The following is a 21,891-nucleotide window of genomic DNA, read 5'->3' on the forward strand; positions in this document are numbered from 1 at the left end:
TGTGAAAATATATTACGTTCAGAGCGTGTGTTATTTTCTGTTTCGTTGCAACGCACGGACTATTTTGATAGTACAATATAATAGACATTGGCTTAAAAGTATTGCCAGTGCTACAAACATAGCAACTGACGAAAGAGGAACATAGTTGTACCTTGTTGCCGACTGAGTATAAACAAAAGCAATGAATTGGCCGGTTTTCTCCGAGATTTTTGTTAAGGCCTAAGGAAAAAAAAGGTTATCTCTATTGAGCCCACGGCCCTGAGCGTAGTAATACAGGCAATCCCATTTTGGGCCTGGCATGTGCGAAAGCAGGCCGGCGCGCCACCCAATCCGCTGGCCGCCGTCCGTCCCACCACTCTCGTTGTCTCCCCAATCGATTGGGTTGGGTTTGCGGGTGGACCGATGACGGTGGCCGCCGCACGCTGCCTCATTCTCACCCCCACCATCTCCTCCTCCGCCGCCGCCGCCGCCGCCGTCCTCCGGCTCCCCCGGATCGCCCGCCGCCGCCCGCTCTCCTGCTCGGCCTCGCCGCTCGCCGTGTTCGCCTCCATGGACTCGCCGCCCGAGGGCTACCGCACCAACGTCGGCATCTGCCTCGCCGACCCCTCCCTCACCAAGGCACCCCACCCCTCCCCTCCCCCCTCGCCGTCCCCGTTGACGCTCTCCATGCCCCACTCTCTCGCTGATCGCTTCTCTCCTCCCGCAGATCTTCTCCGCGTCCAGGATCGACATCCCCACCGCGTGGCAGATGCCTCAGGTACTAGTACTAAAACAACAGTCTGACGGCCAGTGAAACTCGTCGTTCGTCAGCCTAATTATCGATTACTACTATCGTTGGTGCTGCATCCTGGTACGCGTGATACCGGACCGTTGTTGATTTTCCTAGTGTTCTGTGTCGCCACAGGGTGGGATAGACCCAGGGGAAGAGCCGCGAGCAGCTGCCATCAGGGAATTGAGGGAAGAAACCGGTGTTAGATCCGCCGAGATTGTCGCCGAGGTCAGTCGGCACTCGGCAGTCCATCACTTTCTTCACATGTTGTTATAATCATGATTTACTTTCAAGCATAGCTGGAATGAATTGGTCAATTTCAACTGTCTTAAGTAGTGGTAAATCTCTAGTGTCTCTCCACCCAATATGCAGCTAGATGAATTTGTTTTCGTAACAAAAAGGTTTCTTGCTGATCGCTTCGCGTGTGTCCGTGTAGGCCCCCAATTGGTTGACATATGATTTCCCCGCGGATGTCAAAGACAAGCTGAATGCTAGGTGGGGAACAAACTGGAAGGGCCAGGCTCAGAAGTGGTAAGCCTGCTGTGTTGCTTGTGCTAAGAATGATGCCTAGTAAGCACAGTTTATTGCTGGCTTTTATCTGTTTCAAGGATAGTCCTACAAGAATCATTTTAATGCACAGGCATACCAATTGACACTTAACAGACAGAATACTGCAACCCCAAGATATAGCTGCATAGCCATAGCAGTTGCACAACTCTCTCTGCCCAACAACCACACTATTATTCATGACATGTACTCCCTCCGTTGCTAAATATAAGTCCTTTTAGGGATTTCACTATGGACTACATACGGATGTATATAGACATACTCTAAAGTGTAGATTCATTCATTTTGCTTCTTATGTTGTCTCTAGTGAAATCTCTAAAAAGACTTATATTTAGGAACGGAGGGAGTAGGATGTAGCTATTCTCCAAGTAAATCTGATGTCAGTCAAGTTGTTAGCAAAACCCATTTGAAAGTACGTCGTACCATAAGTGTCCATGATGATATGACAGCATGCCTTATTATATATATCCATACTGACATCAGAACATGCTTCATTATCCATTAAACTTTATGCATTATAAGCTTACAGCTACCATGGAAGATTGTATATGCCATAGTTGTATGTAACATAGATGTTACAGATCCATCTCAACTTTTTGTATTGTTAGAAGTCGGAGTTCAACACCTTATACCTAGCATGTGCTCCTTTACATTTCAACCTGTTATTGCTAACAACTCATTTCACTGGATGCACTTGTATGCATGTGCGGAGTATGCTGTGCACACTTGTCTTGCACGGTATGCATGTGCACATACATGACTCCAGCTGTAGTACATTGGAAATAAATTATATGAGATGCATAGACAAAAATTCAATACAAACCTCCTTATGAAGGAATGGGCAGGAAAGTCTGATGAGACATTAAACTGTGAGATGAGCATATTGAATCTATCCAACCACTCACATGCACCCATGGTCACGCTTGTACTGATCTGAAGTTTTCATAATGCATCCGGTTGTATGAAGCTTCCTAATGAATTGGAATCCAAACATTTAGTTCCCCGTAGCCTGTAACGGTTAGTCAACTTTGGTGTTCAGGGGAACTGTTGAATCCCTGGTGCTCAATTGTTTAGGTAACGAAAGTCAAAGTGCAGAACTTAGTGCAGTAAGGTCGAGTTATATCTTTATGTTTGATTCAAATAGAAACGCAATTCATGTAGTAATTGGAACTCTTTCTAAGTTATAGTCCCTCCGTTCACAAATATAAGATGTTTTGGATATTTCAGTATGGACCACATACGGACTGAAATGAGTGAACAAACACATTAAAATGCGTCTATATACATCCGATTCAGAAAAAAGTTTGAACATTTTATAATAGTGAACGGAGGGAGTACCTTTGATGTTATCTCCTGATTCTGTCTAATGATTTTGATAGCTTAGTATTAGATACATTCCTAATATCTTTCACAAAGGCTCATGTCACTGACCGGTATACATTTATGGCTGGTAGTTGGTATGCGTGGCTATCCAGAATTGGGCCGTAGATATTTCCATGGAGGTATGCTACAGTAGCCAGCATACTCATGCCATCTCCTCACCCCTCTCAAACTCTTCCATTTAGTCTTGGGGTTGGGCCTATACCACCTGTCACTTAGGCCCAGTCAGACCTCTGTAAGTTGGAACTTGGTCAGATATTTCTTATTCAGAGTTAATTACTGTCAGTGAAATAATCAATTGCCGTCCATTGTTCTTTATTGTCGATGTACACAAAACATTTACGAGTTAATCAGATTTGTGACTTAATCGCGTGCTTCAAATGAGCAGGTTTCTATTTAGGCTTACCGGTGGTGATGACGAGATCAACCTGATGGGGGATGGATCCGAGAAGCCAGAGTTTTCCGAGTGGGCATGGATGACCCCTAAACAAGTGATTGAGAAGGTGGTCCATTTGTTCCAGCTCGATAATAATACCCCAACCCCCCTGTTTCTTGAAACTGGGGCGCCTACTAACATAGTCTCCATGTCGAACTCACAGGCTGTTGATTTCAAGAAACCTGTCTACGAGGAGACACTGAAGCACTTCGCCCCATATCTACAGTCAGATCCAGCAGCTTCGTCATAATAGACTTGTGCAGCCTCCCACAAGCTTTATTCATGTGTAGGGGAGCTGTGTCGCCAATAATCTCTCGAAAATGTACCGGGGCCAGGTGCACGAGTATTTCTGGAACGTCTCGGCATATCGCCACGGGCTGTTTCTCCCGGCATTGGATCCTCCAGTAGACTGATCATGCTCGATGAGTTGAGTACGCTGCCGTCGCAATAATAATCTCGCCACAGTTCCCTTCCCGTGGCCTGTTTGGTTTATAGTTCTGGCAAACCTTGGTGCCATGCAACATGGACACCAGCAGGGGCCTGGATAATTTTCGCCAGGAGAAAGCAGCACTGCCGCCACATGCCCCTGTCGTTGTCGCCGCAGCTCAGACCAGCAGGTAGCAGAGCCTTCCTCGAGTCTGATTGCGCGCCGACGCGGTGGTTTTCGGGTGGATGCAGATGATGGCCGTGTCCTTGGGCAACAAACAAACAGACAGACTTGAGCAAATGCCTGAATCGAAGGGTGCTGGTTGGTTGGTTGTTGGCTTTGGGCATTGCTGTGGTGTGGTTTGGTGTGGGAGCACGAGGACGATCCGCCCTCCAGGCTTTGTGCCGTGTGGTCTCTCTTTGCCATGATATTGTCTGTGAGTTTGTCCCGTGGCCATGGGAGGAGGCGTTGTGGCAGTAGTAATGCCATGCGATGTGGTTAGGTTAGGTTATTGGGAGGTGGATGGAGATGGGCGGGCGGGCGTGGAGCCTGGGAGCTGTTAAATGCCGATATAAAGGTTGGGTTGGGCCTCCTCTCCTTTCCGGCGGGAAGGGAACGAAAGCAAGCAAGCTGGGAGCAGTCAATGTTTTTCGCTGTGCATTCGTTGGTGTTGGTGTTGGTGGCCTCCTTTGGCCTTTCCTTTCCTCATGAACTGCCTCTATTTATTCTGCCCATGGCCATGACACGGCCTTTAATTTTGTGACCGCACCGGCTGTGCTCTGTGTGATGGTAAACAGACTCTGCCCATTGCAATGCACCTGATGACAAGACAAAAGCGGAAGCGTATTCTCTTGATGGAACGGAAGCTGCCTCCCTGGCAGTGGCAGGCAGCAACACAAGCAATTTTTTTTAAAAAATAATTGCCGGGGGCAACACAAGCAAATTTCATCGCTGCAGGTGCTGACCTGTGCTGGTAGAACGGGAGTCTGTTCAAAAAACGGCAATTTCTTTGAATTGAACGAGTTTGTTCAAAAAAAACTCGTGGTCGACAACAGCATGGCATGGGCAGGGCACCAGGGTAATAGGAGCCGCATCTGGGGCCAGGGCAGAGCCCATCACCAATCTCTATCTGCCTCATCTCACAGGGAGTTTTAACTGACAGAGCAGGTGGCGCCATCCCGCGGACATGGAACCAGACCAGACCACAGGAGGAGGCCAATGCCAAGTGGCAGCAAGCAGACCCGGCATGAGGTGGCCACACAAACACAACCACGAGGGAAGCGGAAGCCAAGAGAAGCTTCAATGATTGCCGTGCCGCTGCCACCACGGCGTCCGTCAGAGTTTCTCCTGTGCGAACCACATGTCCATGTCTTGTCCTCTCCTCTCCTCTCCACATGCCCCGGCCTCTCCTTAATCACAAGTTGCCTAATAATTCCCGCGCAACTACGTGACGATCATGTATCACACCACGTGTGCGTACGCGTACAAAGATCTGCACTGTGTGCATGTGACTACTCTCTTGCTACCATCTGTCTACGCATATGTATGAATATGTATCATGTATGTACCCCCTACATAAGACACGCTATAAGATTTTTTTTTAGATCACCACCATGCCTACTTGACACACAGAGAGAAGAAGCTCCATCTACTTTTCGTAGTCGATAACGCTGACGGGCCAACCAACGTGTATCCAAATCCAAACGTTCCCTTGCCGTAGGGTCGATTATGCTTGACGCAGATGGGCCACCTGACAGGCTGACTGATTGCAACCATAACCACCCGTGATGTATACATACATACATACATACACACACGGTCGTGTACAGTAGAAATACGACGGACGGACGGACGGCGACAAGACCAAGCACAGGACGGGCAGCGGGTGAGCAGTCTCATTATACGTACTGACCGATGTATGCATACCCTCTACACCACGAACGTGCTGGTACCAGAACCGTCTCGCAGATGCCACCCAACAGCAGGTACTAACTGGCTTCTTCTCGAATTGGTACCAGACATCGGTACTGTTCCTCACTCCACGCTCTACACTGCCTGCTTAACTCCTCACCAGCAATATATGGCGTCCGGACCAAGATTAATAATAGTAGTAAGACACAGCATCTCACGTGGAGGGTACAAAGCGCAGCATTATTCTGACCTAATGCATGGCATGCACACTACTCCCTCCGTTCCTAAATATAAGTCTTTCCAAAGATTCCACTAGTGAACTACATACGAATTTATATAGACATAGTTTAAAATGTAGGTTCATTCATTTTGCTCCGTATATAGACCAGATTTTAAAAGACTTATATTTAGAAACGGAGGGAGTAGTAGCTTTAGCTTGTACGTACATGGAGGAGCGACCCAACACTTATGCGTGTGTACCGCTAACTTGCTGTACACGATCTCTCTGAGCTGAGAACAGTGTCACGTGGATTAATTAGCAGAGCTAAGCTAGGCTAAGCAGAGGCCAGAGGGCTGAGGTCGCTTTTGCTCTACCCCGTCGGCCGCACAGTTATTGCACGCCAGCTGGGATGATAGGCCAGGTGGCCAGAGAGACACATCATCATCATCACCGTCATCATCATCATTAGACAACAAACCGTTGATGGCGTGGATGATTCGTCGACAATGACGCCTGATTACCGCCCGGGTAATTAGGGTCACCTTCAGCGGCACCGGAGAAGAAAAAGGCCATTACAGCCATCACTGGAGTCACTTTCAGCCCATGGAAATTATTAGCGACGTCACTAGTACTAGAATATTAGACGTATGTGGACTAGCAATGCAAGCGTGCCACAGCCAAGCAAGAGCCACTGGTTGTTTCACATCACGTGTGTATTTTCAAGTGCCACTTGTCGGATAACTACAACTGCAGGCAAAGCAGAGAACCTGAATGAAGATCAGCATTCATATATTACCTCCAGCCAGCTACTAGCATTGCAGATTTGTTTGTTTACTTCTATGTGGTGGTAGCAGATTTGTTTTGTAGCAACAATTATTGAAGTGTTATTATTATTTATTATTATACAATGGGTCATGGGAAATCAAGTGTGTGTGTAGAGCCTGAGAAGAGTGGTGCAAGCCTGGAGTGGTACTTGCTGCCCCCTCAACAGCACAGCAGAGGGCTCATCAAGTCACGATGGACCGGCATGGAGGATCACAGGTGATGTCCCCCTTTGGCCTCTGCAGCAATGCAGCATGAGGAACCAGATGCCAGAGCCAGAATCAGATTCCATTTTGCAAAGGAGAGGAGGAGAGAATTCCGTCCCAAGGCACTGGGATCAATCAAAGAAGCATTATATGATTTGATTTGATTGCTAGGTAAAAGCCAGAAGCTTCAGTCTCAAGACTGGAATAATTGGAAGAAAGGGCAACCAATCGATCCGTCCTACGGTGCCCAGTTGAACAAAAAAGAGAACAAAAAAACAAGACACGATGTCTATCTACAGCGGCGACGGCAGAAGCACAAGCGCATGGACGACGACGACGAACGGCGCGCTCCTTTACTCTTTACCTACAGAAGAAACGCTGTGCGGAAACAGGGGATGATGAGGTCCGGGAGAGACAATGTACTTATTTCTTGTAGACATGGTGGCGGTGACGATGGGGATGGTGGTTCTTCACCGGCCGTCGGCGGAGGTGAAGGACTCGGCGAACCCGGCGGGCCGGGCAGGGATGCTGCCCTTGCTGTCTTCGAGGCTCAGGCTCATGATGCTCCCGTCGGTCATGCTCGCCTCTGACTCCTGCCATCCCTTCACCATCTGGAGCAGTGGCAGGTGCAGGTCGATGCCCATGTAGTCCTCGGCCTCGTTGTTGGACGGCTTCCACTTCTCCACCATGGGCACCAGCACCGTCACGGCGTGCCCCATGTCCGGCCGCTGGGAGGGCTCCCGGGAGGTGCAGTGGCCGGCGAGCTCCGCGATCACCGAGATGCTCTCGAAGATCTCGTCGGTGAGCTCCAGGGTCGGGTCGATGGCTGCCCTGAACTTCTCTTCGTCCTTCCTTATCTGACAGAACCACGAGGCCAGATACCGGGTTTCCTCGTCGATGCGTCTCTCGTCGATGGCCGTCATTCCGGTTATCAGCTCCATCAGCACCACCCCGAAGCTGAAGACATCTGCTTTTGTTGTGATTTTTCCGGTCACTGCAGAGATCACATGTGCAACAACTTATCAGCCACACATTCAGGAGTCAGAACAGCATAACTAACATGAAAAAGAACAGATATTTCAGAAGTAAATTCTTCATCGAACAGTAGCTCTTATGTGCTGCATCAAAAGGTGGTGTATAAACTTAATGAGTCAAGCTTTTATATGCTGCATCAAAAGGTGGTTCTAACTTCACAATGTTGGGCAAAGATATATGTTCTATTGATAGAAGAATTGGTGTATAAACTTGTGCAGTAATTTGCCTGCTAATGGTCACAGGGTTGCCAGTTAGAATGACTAGTTCATCAAACATTTCCAATATCATTATCAAATCAACTCAGTTATATCATATATGTGGTTATTTACACTGCTATTTCAAACATAATGACCAGTTCATTACAAATTCCAAGAGACTTAATACACCAGTTCCGTATTTCAGTTCTTTATTAAATAAATGAGGTTACTTACACACTGCATAGGCTTTCAGGCACTGATTCAGGTAGACTGTATACCAAATAAAGCATACCGAAAATTCAAGTTCTACATTATATGATGATGGCAATTAACATCTGATGGACATAACTACAACGAAAGTTGTGGAGTTAAGCATGATAAGGTAAAATAAGTTGAAATGTTTCATACCGGCATATTCAGGTGCCAAGTATCCAAAAGTTCCAGCCAGTCTGGTTGCCACGGAGAAGTTGCCGTCCGGTGCAGATTTAAGGAGCCCGAAATCTGAGACCTTTGCTCGGAAATCATCGCCGAGTAGAATGTTTGCTGACTTAAGATCCCTGTGAATGTAGCACTGCTGTGCGAGGGTGTGAAGATATTCCATTCCACGAGCAACGTCGAGGGCGATGTTGAGCCTCTTCTTCCATGAGAGGGGCTCCAGCTCATACTGCTTCCAATGGAACAGATGCTTGCTCAGCGCTCCATTGGACATGTGCTCGTAGACCAGCAGCCTTTCATTCCCTTCGCTTGCGTAGCCCATTATTGACACCAGGTTGCGGTGCCGGACCTTGGTTAGAATTGCAATCTCTGCTTGGAACTCGTCGAGGGCCTTGTTGCTGATCACCGAAGACTCCATCCTCTTCACAGCAATCATGGTGCCATCGTAGAGCACCCCTTTGTAAACGACGCCGAACCCGCCACGGCCAAGCACATTGTCCTGAGCAAAGTTCTTGGTGGCACAACGAAGAACCTGCAGGGAGACCATAAAACTGCGTGCCTCGGTCATGTGAATGTCACTGTCCCGGCTGCTGGTTCCGCTCGACGTAGCGCCGAAGCTGTCATTGCTCGTCATGACAACCTTGACCATGTTTTCTGGGTCAGGGCTGTTGCGGGGGTGGACGACCACGGACGAGGTCGCCTGCGGCTGCACCGACGACCCATTTTTCTTGCAGAAGAGCACCACAGCACCCAGTGACAGCAGAGACACCACCCCGATCGCAACCGGAATTGTGGTAGCCAGCAACACAACTTTGCTCTTCTTGTTCCCTTTGTCGGGAGTGGCAGCCCCTTGGCCTTGTGAGCCGAGCGCGCTTGGCGTCGGTGACCGAGGGGCGTCCTTGTCCTTGGGAGCAGAACCACCGGGCGACGACTGCGTGTTGAAGTTGGGATTGCCGGTGAGAATGACATTGACGTCCGGCCTGAATGCCGGCAGCGGCCCATTCAGGTCGTTCATGCCCAGATCGAGCTTCTTTAGCAGCTTGAGGCCGGTGAGGCTGTCCGGGACATGGCCAGTGAGGTGATTGCTGTCGAGCCTGATGTCCGAGAGCGCAGACAGGTCTCCGAGGCTCTTGCTGATGGTGCCATTGAGGCCAGAGGAAGGCAGGTTGAGCACCGACACCTTGCCCTGAGTGCAGGTGACGCCGAGCCAGCCCTTGCAGGGGTCGTTCCCGGACCATGAATCGGTGAGCTTGTGCGGGTAACCAGCGTCGGCGATGAAGTGGAGCAATGCCATGACCTCCGGCGCGCACTTGTCCCCGGGCTTGTCGGCGCAGAAGCCATTGTGGGAGATGGTGATGTTGCCGCCGGCCTTGAGCGCCGGGGCGGGGCCGACGAGGTTGTTGTTGTCGAGCTTGACGTCGTGGAGCAGCGGCAGGGCGGCGAGGCCGGGCGGCACGAGGCCGACGAGGTTGTTGTTGTTGAGATAGAGGTAGGCGAGCTGCTTGCAGTTGGAGATGCCGTCGGGGATGGGGCCGGTGAACTGGTTGCCGTGCAGCCAGGCCTGCTGGAGGTGGGTCATCCCGGCGAGCACGTCGAGCGTGCCGGAGAGCTTGGTCTCGCCGAGCTGGTTGTTGAGCCAGAGCTTCTGGAGGCCGGACCCCGCGAAGCTTTCGGGGATGGGGCCGGAGAGCGAGTTGTAGGAGAGGGAGAGCATCTGCAGCCCGCTCATGCCGCCGAGGAACCCCGGGATCCCGCCGACAAGGCTGCAGTTGACGAGGCGCAGGCTCATGAGCTGCGGCGAGGAGGACGCGAGCGTGGGCGGCACCTCCCAGCCGCCGGACGTCCTGTTGAGCGGGTTGTTGTCGAGGCAGATCTCCTCGAGGCTGTCGAGGCCGTCGAAGAAGTCGGCGGGGAGGGCGTCGAAGGCGTTGTCGTTGAGGTATGCGTGGCGGAGGGCGGCCATGCCGCGGAAGGAGGGGAGCGGGCCGGAGAGGTTGTTGGTCTGGAGGCTGAGGTCCTCGAGCGCGTCGAGGGAGGCGAAGGTGGCCGGGAGGGCGCCGGCGAGGCCGACGCTCTTGAGGTCGAGGTTGTTGACCCGGCCGTCGCGGTCGCAGGAGACGTGCGCCCACCCGCCGCCGCACGGCTCGGCGCCCTTTGGCCAGGCGAGCACCTCCGGGTTTGTCAGCGTGCCCCGCAGGTCCTCGAGCACGGCCAGGTCGCCCGGGTGGATCGACCCGCCGACGACGGCCGCGGCCGTTGCAGCTACGAGGAGGAGCAGGAGGAGGTGCGGTGGCGCGTCCATGGGGAGTGGTGCAACTACGGGTCCGGGTGCATTGGTGGTGGCGCGGCGAGGCGGCCGGGGTTGGGTGGCGGTGGCGGTGGCCGGCGTTGGGGTGGGGAGGAAGGAAGGGAGGGATGGGGGTGGGGATAAGCGGCGAGGTGAGGGGGATTCGCTCGCTACGCCTTGGTTTCCTTTCCTTTCCTTTCCTTTGATGGTCGGCAGTGTGACCGGGAATGTGATGTGTCGTGGGTTGTGTGGGTGCGTGCGTGCGTGGCGTGCCGCGCTGTCGTCCGACCCCGACCCCGACCCGACCCGACCTTGACTCGTTTCTCCTTTTTGTCTCCTAGTCATGGGCTCGTACTCCGCTTTAGCTACCTCCTCTGTTTTCTCTCTTATAATTTTCGGTGAAACCACAGCCTTTTTTTTCTCTCTCTCTCTCGCCACCTTTGGCTTTATTTTATTTTAGTCACGCCGCGCCGCTCTTTTCCTTTGCCTTTTGCTTGCCCCTCCCTCCCCTCGGCTGCTTTCCGTTCGTTCTGAACGTGATTGTTTTTTTTACTTCATCTTACGTGTTTTTCGTCACGCGTGTGTTCTCTTTTTTTTTTTTACTCTACTTAGTACTGGTGGTGCTGGAGCTGTTTGTAGTACAAGGGACGTTCAATCTCCGGCGGGAAAGGCGCCGGAGATGGCCTGCCAAATAAGTCCGGGCCACCGGGACAGCAAGCATGGGCAGCCCACCCCACCATGGCCTACTGGACACAAACACAGCCACACACGCACGCAAATCTTTAAAGCGCCGTGTCGGTGGCGGCGGTGGCATTTCCACCCTTCTGTTTTTTCTACGTACGAGTAGGAGCACGCTGGATGGATGCGATTGATTTACTTGCCATTTATTACCGTGTTGGCTGGCTGCTAATACTACTAGTACACGGTGAAAATAATTGTTCGCGTGGCCGATCGATGTATTACTAGGAGTATCGAATCCGCATGCAATCAATTTCTATTACTGCCTGCCTGTCACTACCATCGGTCGGGATTGCTTGATTCATTGCGCTACGGTAACGCCGGCAGGTGATGGATCGGATCGAATCAGTCAAGCCGATCCATGTTTAACCGCGGCAAATCGCGTTCCAAACTTATTAACCTCTCTGGATCCCTTCTTCTGTGCGCCTCTGCGTGTGCGTGTTGTGTTACTATTTTCCTTCACGAAGAAGAAGAGAAGAAACACCGACGCTAGTGTCAGATTCCGACGCGATCGGTGACTGCCTGCCGATTCGGGTATCTGGTGCTGACCGGACGTGATGCTCGACCATGTACTCCTCTCTCTCTCTCTCTCTCTCTCTTACCGCTTTCTTGCTGCTGCTGCTGCTTCTTCTTCTTCTCTGTGTTTTCTTCCACACGCACGCACACACACGCACTGTCCCTCCGGTCTAGTGCTGGTAGGCCCCGCCGGACCGGCACGCTTGCCTGTCCCCTGTTACGTTACGTGGTTCCACTCGCTCGCTAGCTCGTCACACGGCGTGCGTGACAAGATACCATGGCCTCGCAACCACTCGCCCTCTCCACATCTCGCACGCGTGAGAGGTCCGGTTGATACCACATATTCGGTCGGGTCATTTTTTTTTTCCTTCTTCTCTTTCATGTCTGGTCATTGACTAGATGCAAACGCGGACATACGAGAGATCGTTTGAGGCGTTCGGTTGTATATGCTCTTAGCATGCTTGTCGGTCGAGGAACCAACTCCAACGCCGTGCATTGACGTACCCAGACGCTTGACCTCACCAGAATCCCTGTTTAAAAATGGTCACATCCGGTTAACTCCATATCACAACGCATCCGCTCCACACCTTCCCCCCCCCCCCCCCCACCACCACCACCATGCACCACATCTGTCATAACCACAAGTGAGAACGCTTTGTGGGATGACCTGTCATTGGAGATGAAGCATGAGGCATCCGCGTGGTAGTCGATCCCGCCGCACCTGACGGATCAAGCACGACATGCTCGCTAGATCGCTCGATGCCCCTAATGATGATCCCACAATGAAGATGGGCTCGAACGATGACACCATGTCGGAACACGCACACATGCTCGTCGGCTTAACCATGGGTGATACGCAGGCACACTCAATGTCACGGTGGCGGAGGAGGAGAAGCCCGCGCCAACTCGTATGTCGGCGCTCCTACGGGCATGGGAAGAGCAGCGGTGCAACATGTTCCTTCTCTAACAACAGCGTCTGACGAAGGGCTAAATCTACGACGAGCGTGCAACTGAGGAGCCCGTAACTGCCATGGTTGTGGTGAACCCGATATTTGTTATAGAGCATGGAGTGCTCTACAAGGTATCATCATGCCAATCGCAACGAAGAGGCGGCACAACCTGACCCGGACAAGACAGCATACGCACTGGCGAGGTAGACGGGCGAGGATGAGAATGTTGCGAACTGCGTGTCCTACACGTCATCGTCCAACTTTTTGAGGCGCATCTGGAAGGTTAACGGTGACGAGCCATCCTCACCCAAAATCGTCCTCACGTTCATCAACACCGGTGACGGATAGGTCGCGGACTCTCCGAATGATGAGTAGGGCATGGGAGGCGGTAGGGTATTGTGTCCCAAGTGGGTTGAGTCGTCTTCCATGTCCTACTTTTCCTCGTCAGAGACTGCACCTCCACTTTACGGGTATTCAATCTGCGACGCTTATAAAGACGACAAAGGAAGGAAGTGGTTGCAATGCTGAATACAAAGAAAATAGAAATCGGCCACCGCGGTAAGATAGGTTTAGGTCCGACCCTTTTTAATGAACAAAATTCGAATTGTAATGATGTACTCCAATTTATATGAAAATCATTTCATTTGGTCAGTTGAAATATAGTTCGAAATGTACGTGGGTAGTGTTGGATATGTTATGTAATTAGGGAAATGTACATTCTCCCAAACCTTCGGGCGGCTCTTCCCCGCAACCGACGCCTCTACCGCTCGTCCTGAAAACGATGCAACTCCATGTATCATCGTGTCTCTCCAAGGGATATTTGTACTCTTGTAATCGTTGATGAATGCTTAATCACTTTTGATTCCAAACACGTAATCAGCATTTGCCTACCAAGAGAAAAGCGCAACAGAGAAAGAGAGAACTCAGAGAAGAAAGGGAGGGAAGGAACACTCACCGACGGTGAGATGCCAGGCCTTGTCTCCTTCTTTCTCCGTCTGATCCGCGAGGACAGTCGCCGCTAACGCCTCGTTGCCCTTTGCCGCCATGGATTTGGTGGCCTCAGTCGTTTCCGCCGTGGCCGCAGCGCCGCTCGACGCGCCCGTCGCTGTGCTCACCACGTCCTTCGATACGGTCGCCGTGCTCCTAGACGCACCCACCGCGGTGCTCCTCGCGCTCATGGTCTGGCACCCACCGTGAAACGTGTATTCCTTATATCTAAATTGTAGCATACATAAGGTAATGACCATGCAGCCCATTACTGTGAGATCTAAGTGATCTTCAATGTGTTATGTTCACACAACTGAGGTTGAGAATTTTTTAAGTTGCCACTTGACTAACAAATTTTTGCATTTTTATTACACAACCATGATGTTTTAAAATTTACCGCCCGTAAATGAATTATCTCTGGTTCCCCATGTAGGCAAAGCTGACTGCCAAAGAGTTTGAGAAGCTTGCCCTCAATGGCCACAACTACCCTACATGGGCTATGGACATCAAGATCAGTCTTGCGTCCCGTGCGATAGCGCGTAGCCCCCGGAGATTCCTCTCTCGGCTAGAGCCACACCGTTGACAGAATAGCAGAATTATGCTGCTTTATTTATCATAAGACATCATATTCATCCAGATCTCAAGCCTGACTATCTACAGGAGGAATCTCCTAGTACTCTGTTTCTGGCCCTCAAAACGAGGTATGAACAACACAAGACAGTAGTCCTGCCACAAGCACTCCATGATTGGATTCATCTCCGCCTTCAGGATTTCAAGTCCATTAGTGAGTACAATCATGTTGTTGATAAGATATGTTCCAAACTGCATTTTTGTGAGAAGGTACCTACTGAGGGGGAGAAGATAGAAAAAACTATGTCTACTATGCTCCCTTCAGACAGGATGCTCCAACAGCAATACCGTGCTTGTAACTATAGTGTCTATTCCGAGCTTATTCACATGTTTCTTCAGGCTAAAAAAACATGATGAGCTACTCGCTAAGAATGGCTCACAGCGCCCGGTTGGGCCACAACCTTTACCTGAAGTTCATCTGAATGTCGTGAATAGACATAAGTTTAATGGTATCTTTCGAGGTAAACAATCCAATTTCGAGCACAAGAGAAAGCTCAATGAGAATAGAAAATTCAGAAACTCACGCAAGGGAAAAGGCACTTCAAAGCCCAAGTTTGATAAATCTAAGCTTTGCAACAAGTGTGGATGCTACACGCATTCTACTGAAAAGTGCTCAATGCCCAAGCATCTCGTTATGTTGTACGGACAATCTCAGGGACGCAAAGCGCCTCAAGGGAAAAGGCTTGAAGCCAACTTCAACATTCATCCGCATAGTGCAAATGGAGCTGGTGATTCGCATGACGTTCCTCCCGGACCGAGCAATGCCATGATTCCTTATCCTCTTGAGGACCCTGCTGAAACGGAGGCCATGTTGCTTGAGTACACCTCAAACAATATGTTTGGTGACTTTGACTAGTCCCTCGATCTCCTTAGTGATCTACTTAATTATGTCCATTTATGATGATTGTGATAAGAACATAAGTTTGTGGTTGTATTTGTAATATATTGTATCAGCACATTTGATATAATAAGATTGTATTCTATGTATTAACATAAGGTTTTCTTATTGAAAATTCTTTTGTTTTATATAATTTTCTACGGGAACAATCTGATGAAAGATGAATTATGCCTCATGGATAGTGGTACCACAAACTCCATACCGAGGGAGATGAAATATTTCCAAACTCTGAAAAAGATGAATGGAAATATTCTAAATATCGCTGGACGAGATACATTTATTGTTGGTACTGGACAATCCGTATTCATTCTCCCAAGTGGTACACAAGTGACGATCAAGTATGCTTTATTGTATCTCGACTCCTCATCTATACCCTGATAAGCTATCAATATATCTGTAAGAATGTTTTTTATATTGAAATCCATGAAGACAACAAAGAAGAGTATTTACTCTTTACTAAAGATCACGGATACGACAAAAAGGTACATGAGAAAATTCTTTCCCTATTGTCTGGTTTGTACTATACATACATCAAATCCGTAAAACATGTTGCATACAAAGTATTTTTTTAGAATGTTGACGCATTCCAAACCTGACATGATTGCCTGGGCCATCCCGGAATCGGGATGATGAGAAAATTACTAACAATTCCATTGGTAATAATTCGCTTTAGTCAAAATTTCCTCAATCTTCTGAATTTGTATGCACCTCTTGTGCCACGGGAAAACTAATTTTAAGGCCCTCGCATCTCAAAATACAAACTGAACCACTTTAGTTCCTTGAACGTATTCAAGGAGACATGTGTGGTCCAATTCAGTGATTTTCTGAACCTTTCCGGTATTTCATGGTTCTCATTGACGCGTCTACATGATGTCACATGTGTGTCTCCTATCCACACGGAACCATGCATTTGCCAAGATAATGAGGCAAGTCATTCAATTCCAAATCCATTATTCTGAAAGTTGAATCAAGTCAATTCGAATGGACAACGCTGCAGAATTCTCCTCACGCGCTTTCAATGATTATTGCATGACTCTGGGGATTGAAGTTCAGTACTCTGTTACATATGTTCATACACAAAATAGTTTGGCTGAAGCATTGATTAAGAGGATTAAACTCATTGCAAGAGCTTTGTTGTCGAATTGCAACTTGTTAACCTCTTGTTGGGGTCACACTGTTTTACATGCTAGTGACTTAATATAATTGAGGCTAACTGCATATCACAGTTCTCCCCCTCTGGAATTGTTACGTGGAAATCCATCTAGCATTTCCCATCTGCGTAAGTTCGGATGTGCTGAATACATACCGATCTCACCACCACAGCGGACATCCATGGGCCTACACATAAAGTTGGGGACCTATGTGGGGTACAAATTGCCGTCGATTATTAAGTACGTGGAACCCCTTACTGTGGATCTGTTCACAACCCGTCACGCTGATTGCATATTCAATGAGGAACATTTTTCGACATTAGGGGGAGATTTCAAGTACCAGAAAGAATGCCCAAAAATTAATTGGAATGCTCATGCTCCACGTACCCATGAAAGCGAACTTCAAGTTTGGAAGATCATTAATTTGTAACATATTGCAAATAATCTGCTAGATTCATTTACTGATGTAAAAGGTGTTACAAAATCCTTAAATCCGGCCAGAAAAGCGCCAGAAAGAGTGGAGGTGCCAATCAAAACCACTCAACTCCCTGTTCCTAAAAAGAGGGGGAGTAGTACGACCTTTGACGTGGAGCAAGCTTCTAGCAAGCAGCAAAGGAAATCGAGGAGAAAAACCTCGGAATCAGTAAATGCAGACCTACTCAACGTTGACAAACACCTAATGGGTAGTATACACCCAGTGAAAGGGCAACCTTCACAACCCAGGACCAGTGTGCACAAACTGGCTGGAACATTGGATGACCCGCACTCAGTCATATTGGGAAATCATGAAGAGTCTTTAGGGATGCAGGAAATTTTCATCAACTATGTTGATTCTGGAGAATCATTTGACCATAAGACTACGCGTGTCGGCATATATTTTGCTGAAAAGATTGCAGATACCTTTCTCACTGATCATGATCCAAGGTCTATCGTGGAGTGCCAAAGGCGCTCCAAGTGGCCGAAATGGAAGGATGCAATCCAAGCAGAAATTGCCTCGCTTAACAAAAGAAAGGTATTCACCGAAGCAATACCTACACCTCCCAATGTTTTCCCTGTGGGATTCAAATGGATTTTTCTACGGAAATGGAATGATAACAATGAGATGGTGAGATATAAAGCAAGGCTCGTAGCATAAGGTTTCACACAGAAACCCAACATTGATTTCAATGAAACATACTCTCCAGTAATGAATGGAACCACTTTGCGATATCTTATATCATTGGTAGTGGAAAATTGTCTATCCATCCAGTTGATGGACGTCGTGACCTCATATGTTTACGGGTCACTAGATTCGAAAATATATATGAAGGTTCCCGACGGAATCCCTATCCCGAATAACAGTGCAAAATGCAACATGTATTGTGTAAAACTGAATAAGTCATTATATGGTTTAAGACGTCCGAGATAGATGTGGCACAACCGACTAAGTGAGTTCCTTCTTCGGAAAGGTTACTCCAATAGTGATGATTGCCCATGTGTTTTCATCAAGAAGCCCTCTACATGATTTTGCATCATTTCTGTGTATGTTGATGATCTCAATATCATTGGCAACACACCAGACATGTTGAAGCACGCAATCACCTAAAGATGGAATTTGAGATGAAGGATTTGGGTAAAACCATATTTTTCTTAGGGATCCAACTTGAGCACCTTCCTTCAGGAATCATGTTACACCAAGCTGCCTATCTTCAGAAAAGATTGGAGAATTTCAATATGGACAAATCCTTTCTATCTAAGACACCTATGGTGGTTCGATCTCTAGACATAGAGAAAGATCCATTCAGGCCAAGGGATGATGGAGAAGAGGTGTTGGGACCTGGAATTCCATACATGAGTGCCGTTGGAGCGCTTAAGTATCTTGCAAATTGCACAAGACCTGATATTGCATTTGCAGTGAATCTACTTGCTAGACACACTGCAACTCCCACCAAACGTCATAGGTCTGGAGTGAAGAATATCTTTTGATATCTCCAAGGCACAAAGGATCTTGGCCTATTTTTTCAGTTCTAGAGAAATCCGGACTCTGATATGATTGGATATGCAGATGCCGGCTATTTGAATCTACTTGCTAGACACAGTGCAACTCCCACCAAACGTCATTGGTCTGAAGTGAAGAATATCTTTTGATATCTCCAAGGCACAAATGATCTTGGCCTATTTTTTCAGTTCTAGAGAAATCTGGACTCTGATATGATTGGATATGCAGATGCCGGCTATTTGTGTGATCTCCATAATGCCAGATCACAGACCGGCTTTGTGTTCCTACATGGTGATACTGTTATACCATGGAAGTCTTCAAAATAGACTCTAGTGGCAACATCTACAAATCATTCTGAATTTTTTTAATTATTTAAAGCATCATGTGAATGTGTATGGCTTCGCAGAATGATAAACCATATACAACAATCATATGGAATTGGTTCGATAGGATCACCCATCATTATCTATGAGGATAATGCGGCATGTGTTGCACAAATGCAAACATGATACATCAAAAGAATATCGCTAAGCATATTTCTCCTAAGTGGTTTTCCCCCATAATCTTCAGAAAAACGGGAAAATAAGCATCTTACAAGTCAAATCATATGACAACCTTGCTGATTTATCTACTAAGTCTCTACCAAACTCAACATTCCAGAAATATGTTCATGGAATTGGTATGCGACGACTAAGGGACTTACACACATCAGGGAAAGTCTCTTTCTTGAGATATCATTGTTTAATGACATCACATTATGCTATCTCTTTGTGAGTATATGATTCAGGATCTCATCAAAATTTTGATGAAGAACTTTTGGAGGAGAATCTTTTGAGATGATAGAGCTTTCCGGACAATCGTGAAGATGATTCTACATGATCAAACATAGATTAGGGGAGTGATAAGATTAATTACATTAATGTAATTATGGAAATGTGCTTTCTCCTAAACCGTCGGGCGGTTCTTCCCCGTAACCGACGCTTCTCCCACTCGTCCTGAAACCGACGAAACTCCGTGTATCATCGCGTTTCTCCGAGGGATATTCATACTCCTGTAATCGTGGATGAATGCTTATTCACTTTTGATTCCAAACAGGATAGTCGGTTTTTACATGGTTATCCAGAAAGATGCGTAGCAGATTTAAATGACCTAATAACTCCTAGGTAGACCTAGCAATGGTCACGTACGGGAAAGTTTGAGATTCTTCCCGCGGCTTCCACAGAAATCTTACGCGCCAAAATGGCAGTAGTACCAAATCGGCACGGCAAGCTGTTACTACTTGTTTCATAGCAGCACGAAATCGGCACGGTGCGCCCCGTTAATGGCAAGCAAATGAATAGTAGTACGTGAAGTTTCCTCTTGAATCTCCTCACGTCTGGGTCTGGTTGGGCGTTGAGTCCCTCAACACTCACAGCCGGCTTCGATGATCTTCAGTGATGGTAGGAGTACTGCTACTACAACTACACCTAGGTAACAGTGGCGGTACTGCCCGTGTCATGATGGCCATATACGTGCGTATGTTTGTTTCTCTTTCCATGATGATGGTGCTGAATGGGCGGAGAGATTAGCTTTCGGCAGTACTCTACAAATTAAGCAGGCATTCACGCATGGACTGGGCAGGACATGACAGGACAGCCTTGCATGTGGTTCAATGATTCTGTCGTTCCGGGTTCACAGCCTGATGGGAATATATACTGTGTCCGCTGTGTTCATGCAAAGGCGAAACCCATGGAGGAACATTTTTGTTTGCAAGCAACTATAGACATGTTTGTGTTGTTTTTCTCTTTTGGGCGGAGGAGCTGTGATATAGACAAGCAAATTAATTGTTGTTTGCTTAGGCCCTGTTTGTTTGGCCTGCTGCTGAACGAGAAGCGGCCCGAGCTGATGAAAGTCTGTGAGACCATCTACAACCGTCAGTTGGACGCCTAGACCCCTTAAATCGACCTTAAACGTCCGGACAGTCCGTCCGATCATTGACCGGTCATAAAAAATTAACTCAGTCGAAGCCTTCGTATCCATCTCAAAAGTCCGGACTAATCGGCATCTTTCATATCCATCTTAAATATAAAGAAGATATAGGGGTTCGCGGACGCTCCCGAGCACGCCCGGTCAGTACGTCACGTAGGACGCGACCCCGCCCTAGAACATCTTTTTTCCTTTTTTTTTTCTTTCTCTCTCTTCTTCTCCACCAATCACGTGCAAGTGACTGGACATATGAGAAAAAATGTGATAGATGAGGTTCTGCTTACAAAAAAGTAGGAGTTTGAAACAGACACAACCGGTCGTGTTTGCGGCGTTGAGGGGCTAGATTTACAAGTTCCGACTATAAATGCTCTAAGGCCCCTGGATGCTCAAGATGTTATCTAAACATCGATTTATCATTTTGTGTTGTATAGTAGCTCATATAAAATTTCATCAACATAAGCAGACATGCACACATTCATTTTAATACCACATGATATAAAAGGACTACAAACTATAACAATTAGGGTCAAAATATAACCCAAGTTTCCCATATTGCAATTAAGTTAATTAGGACGAAAATACAAGCCAACTTCTTACAAACACTAGTCATCATCTTTGTTATCCTCCTCTTCGTCGTCATCTCCGTCATCCTCCCTTTTCAAGCTCTAGATGCAGCACAAGCTGAAGCCCAAGCTCAAACAAACATGGCCTTAGTGTGCATGTCACGGTAAAAGAAAAACATGTGATCTGCAAACTAAAGTTTAAGAAAACAGTGCTACTCCCTACATTTTTATTTACTTTGCGTATTAGTTTTGATCTAAGTCCAATGGAAGACTAGAAACATAATGGTGTTTCATAACATCCGGACCTCGTATCTTACTTGAGACATTCGGTCAAGAAGCATCTTGATTGTGGGTTCTCGAGGCTCCCTCTCACGTAGACTATAACCAGTTGCTTCAGTGGTGTCTTACTGTCTGTAGTTGATGCCCTAAGCTCAAAGCTCACGTATATGTTTGAACTGTAATGTCCGGGCCATTTAGCGGGGACATGTATATGTCAGCTAGCAGTCCAGACGTACGGATTTCGGCAAAGTGATGACAGACGTGAAAGAGTTTTGCCGAAGTTCGAACATGCACTTGATCAATCACGTGCATGTTCCTCTTTTCGCTCTCCTCCTATCCGCACATGCATAGAGGGTGTTTGGATACGTTTTAGTCTCATGACTAAAATTAATGAGACTAAAACTTGCTAGCCTCACACATGCTTGGATCCAAGTACTAAAGAGACTAAAATCAAGTTAATGAGCATTTATTATCCTCCAAACCCTTCAATCCAGAACTTGCATGAGGAGTTAAATGAGAAGAGAGATGACTAATGCACATTTTA

At 47.8% G+C, this 21,891-nt stretch overlaps 2 protein-coding genes across 2 annotated transcripts; one reads left to right on the forward strand and one right to left on the reverse strand.

Annotated features, from left to right (window-relative positions):
* The first annotated feature begins 365 nt into the window (after positions 1 to 365).
* On the forward strand, positions 366 to 3,644 carry LOC123428462 (nudix hydrolase 26, chloroplastic-like). Its single transcript, XM_045112673.1, has 6 exons — positions 366 to 618; positions 707 to 757; positions 905 to 997; positions 1,206 to 1,300; positions 3,105 to 3,219; positions 3,316 to 3,644. Exons 1-6 carry the CDS (start codon positions 403 to 405, stop codon positions 3,400 to 3,402), a joined length of 657 nt encoding a protein of 218 aa, XP_044968608.1. The 5' UTR covers positions 366 to 402; the 3' UTR covers positions 3,403 to 3,644.
* Positions 3,645 to 6,873: 3,229 nt separating this feature from the next.
* On the reverse strand, positions 6,874 to 10,901 carry LOC123428463 (receptor protein kinase TMK1-like). Its single transcript, XM_045112674.1, has 2 exons — positions 8,379 to 10,901; positions 6,874 to 7,732 (listed from the first exon to the last, which is right to left on the reverse strand). Exons 1-2 carry the CDS (start codon positions 10,705 to 10,707, stop codon positions 7,209 to 7,211), a joined length of 2,853 nt encoding a protein of 950 aa, XP_044968609.1. The 5' UTR covers positions 10,708 to 10,901; the 3' UTR covers positions 6,874 to 7,208.
* Positions 10,902 to 21,891: the final 10,990 nt, after the last annotated feature.

Source organism: Hordeum vulgare, chromosome 2H, assembly GCF_904849725.1.
Source record: "Hordeum vulgare subsp. vulgare chromosome 2H, MorexV3_pseudomolecules_assembly, whole genome shotgun sequence".
NCBI classification, from domain to species: domain Eukaryota; kingdom Viridiplantae; phylum Streptophyta; class Magnoliopsida; order Poales; family Poaceae; genus Hordeum; species Hordeum vulgare.

Bases quoted from the DNA above. Each gene is read 5' to 3' on its own strand.
- LOC123428462 (XM_045112673.1), top strand. From the start codon at position 403: ATGACGGTGGCCGCCGCACGCTGCCTCATTCTCACCCCCACCATCTCC. The intron at 619-706 runs GCACCCCACCCC...CTCCTCCCGCAG, and splicing joins CCGACCCCTCCCTCACCAAG to ATCTTCTCCGCGTCCAGGAT. The intron at 3,220-3,315 runs GTGGTCCATTTG...TCGAACTCACAG, and splicing joins CTAAACAAGTGATTGAGAAG to GCTGTTGATTTCAAGAAACC.
- LOC123428463 (XM_045112674.1), bottom strand. From the start codon at position 10,707: ATGGACGCGCCACCGCACCTCCTCCTGCTCCTCCTCGTAGCTGCAACG. The intron at 7,733-8,378 runs GTATGAAACATT...TGATCTCTGCAG, and splicing joins CTTGGCACCTGAATATGCCG to TGACCGGAAAAATCACAACA.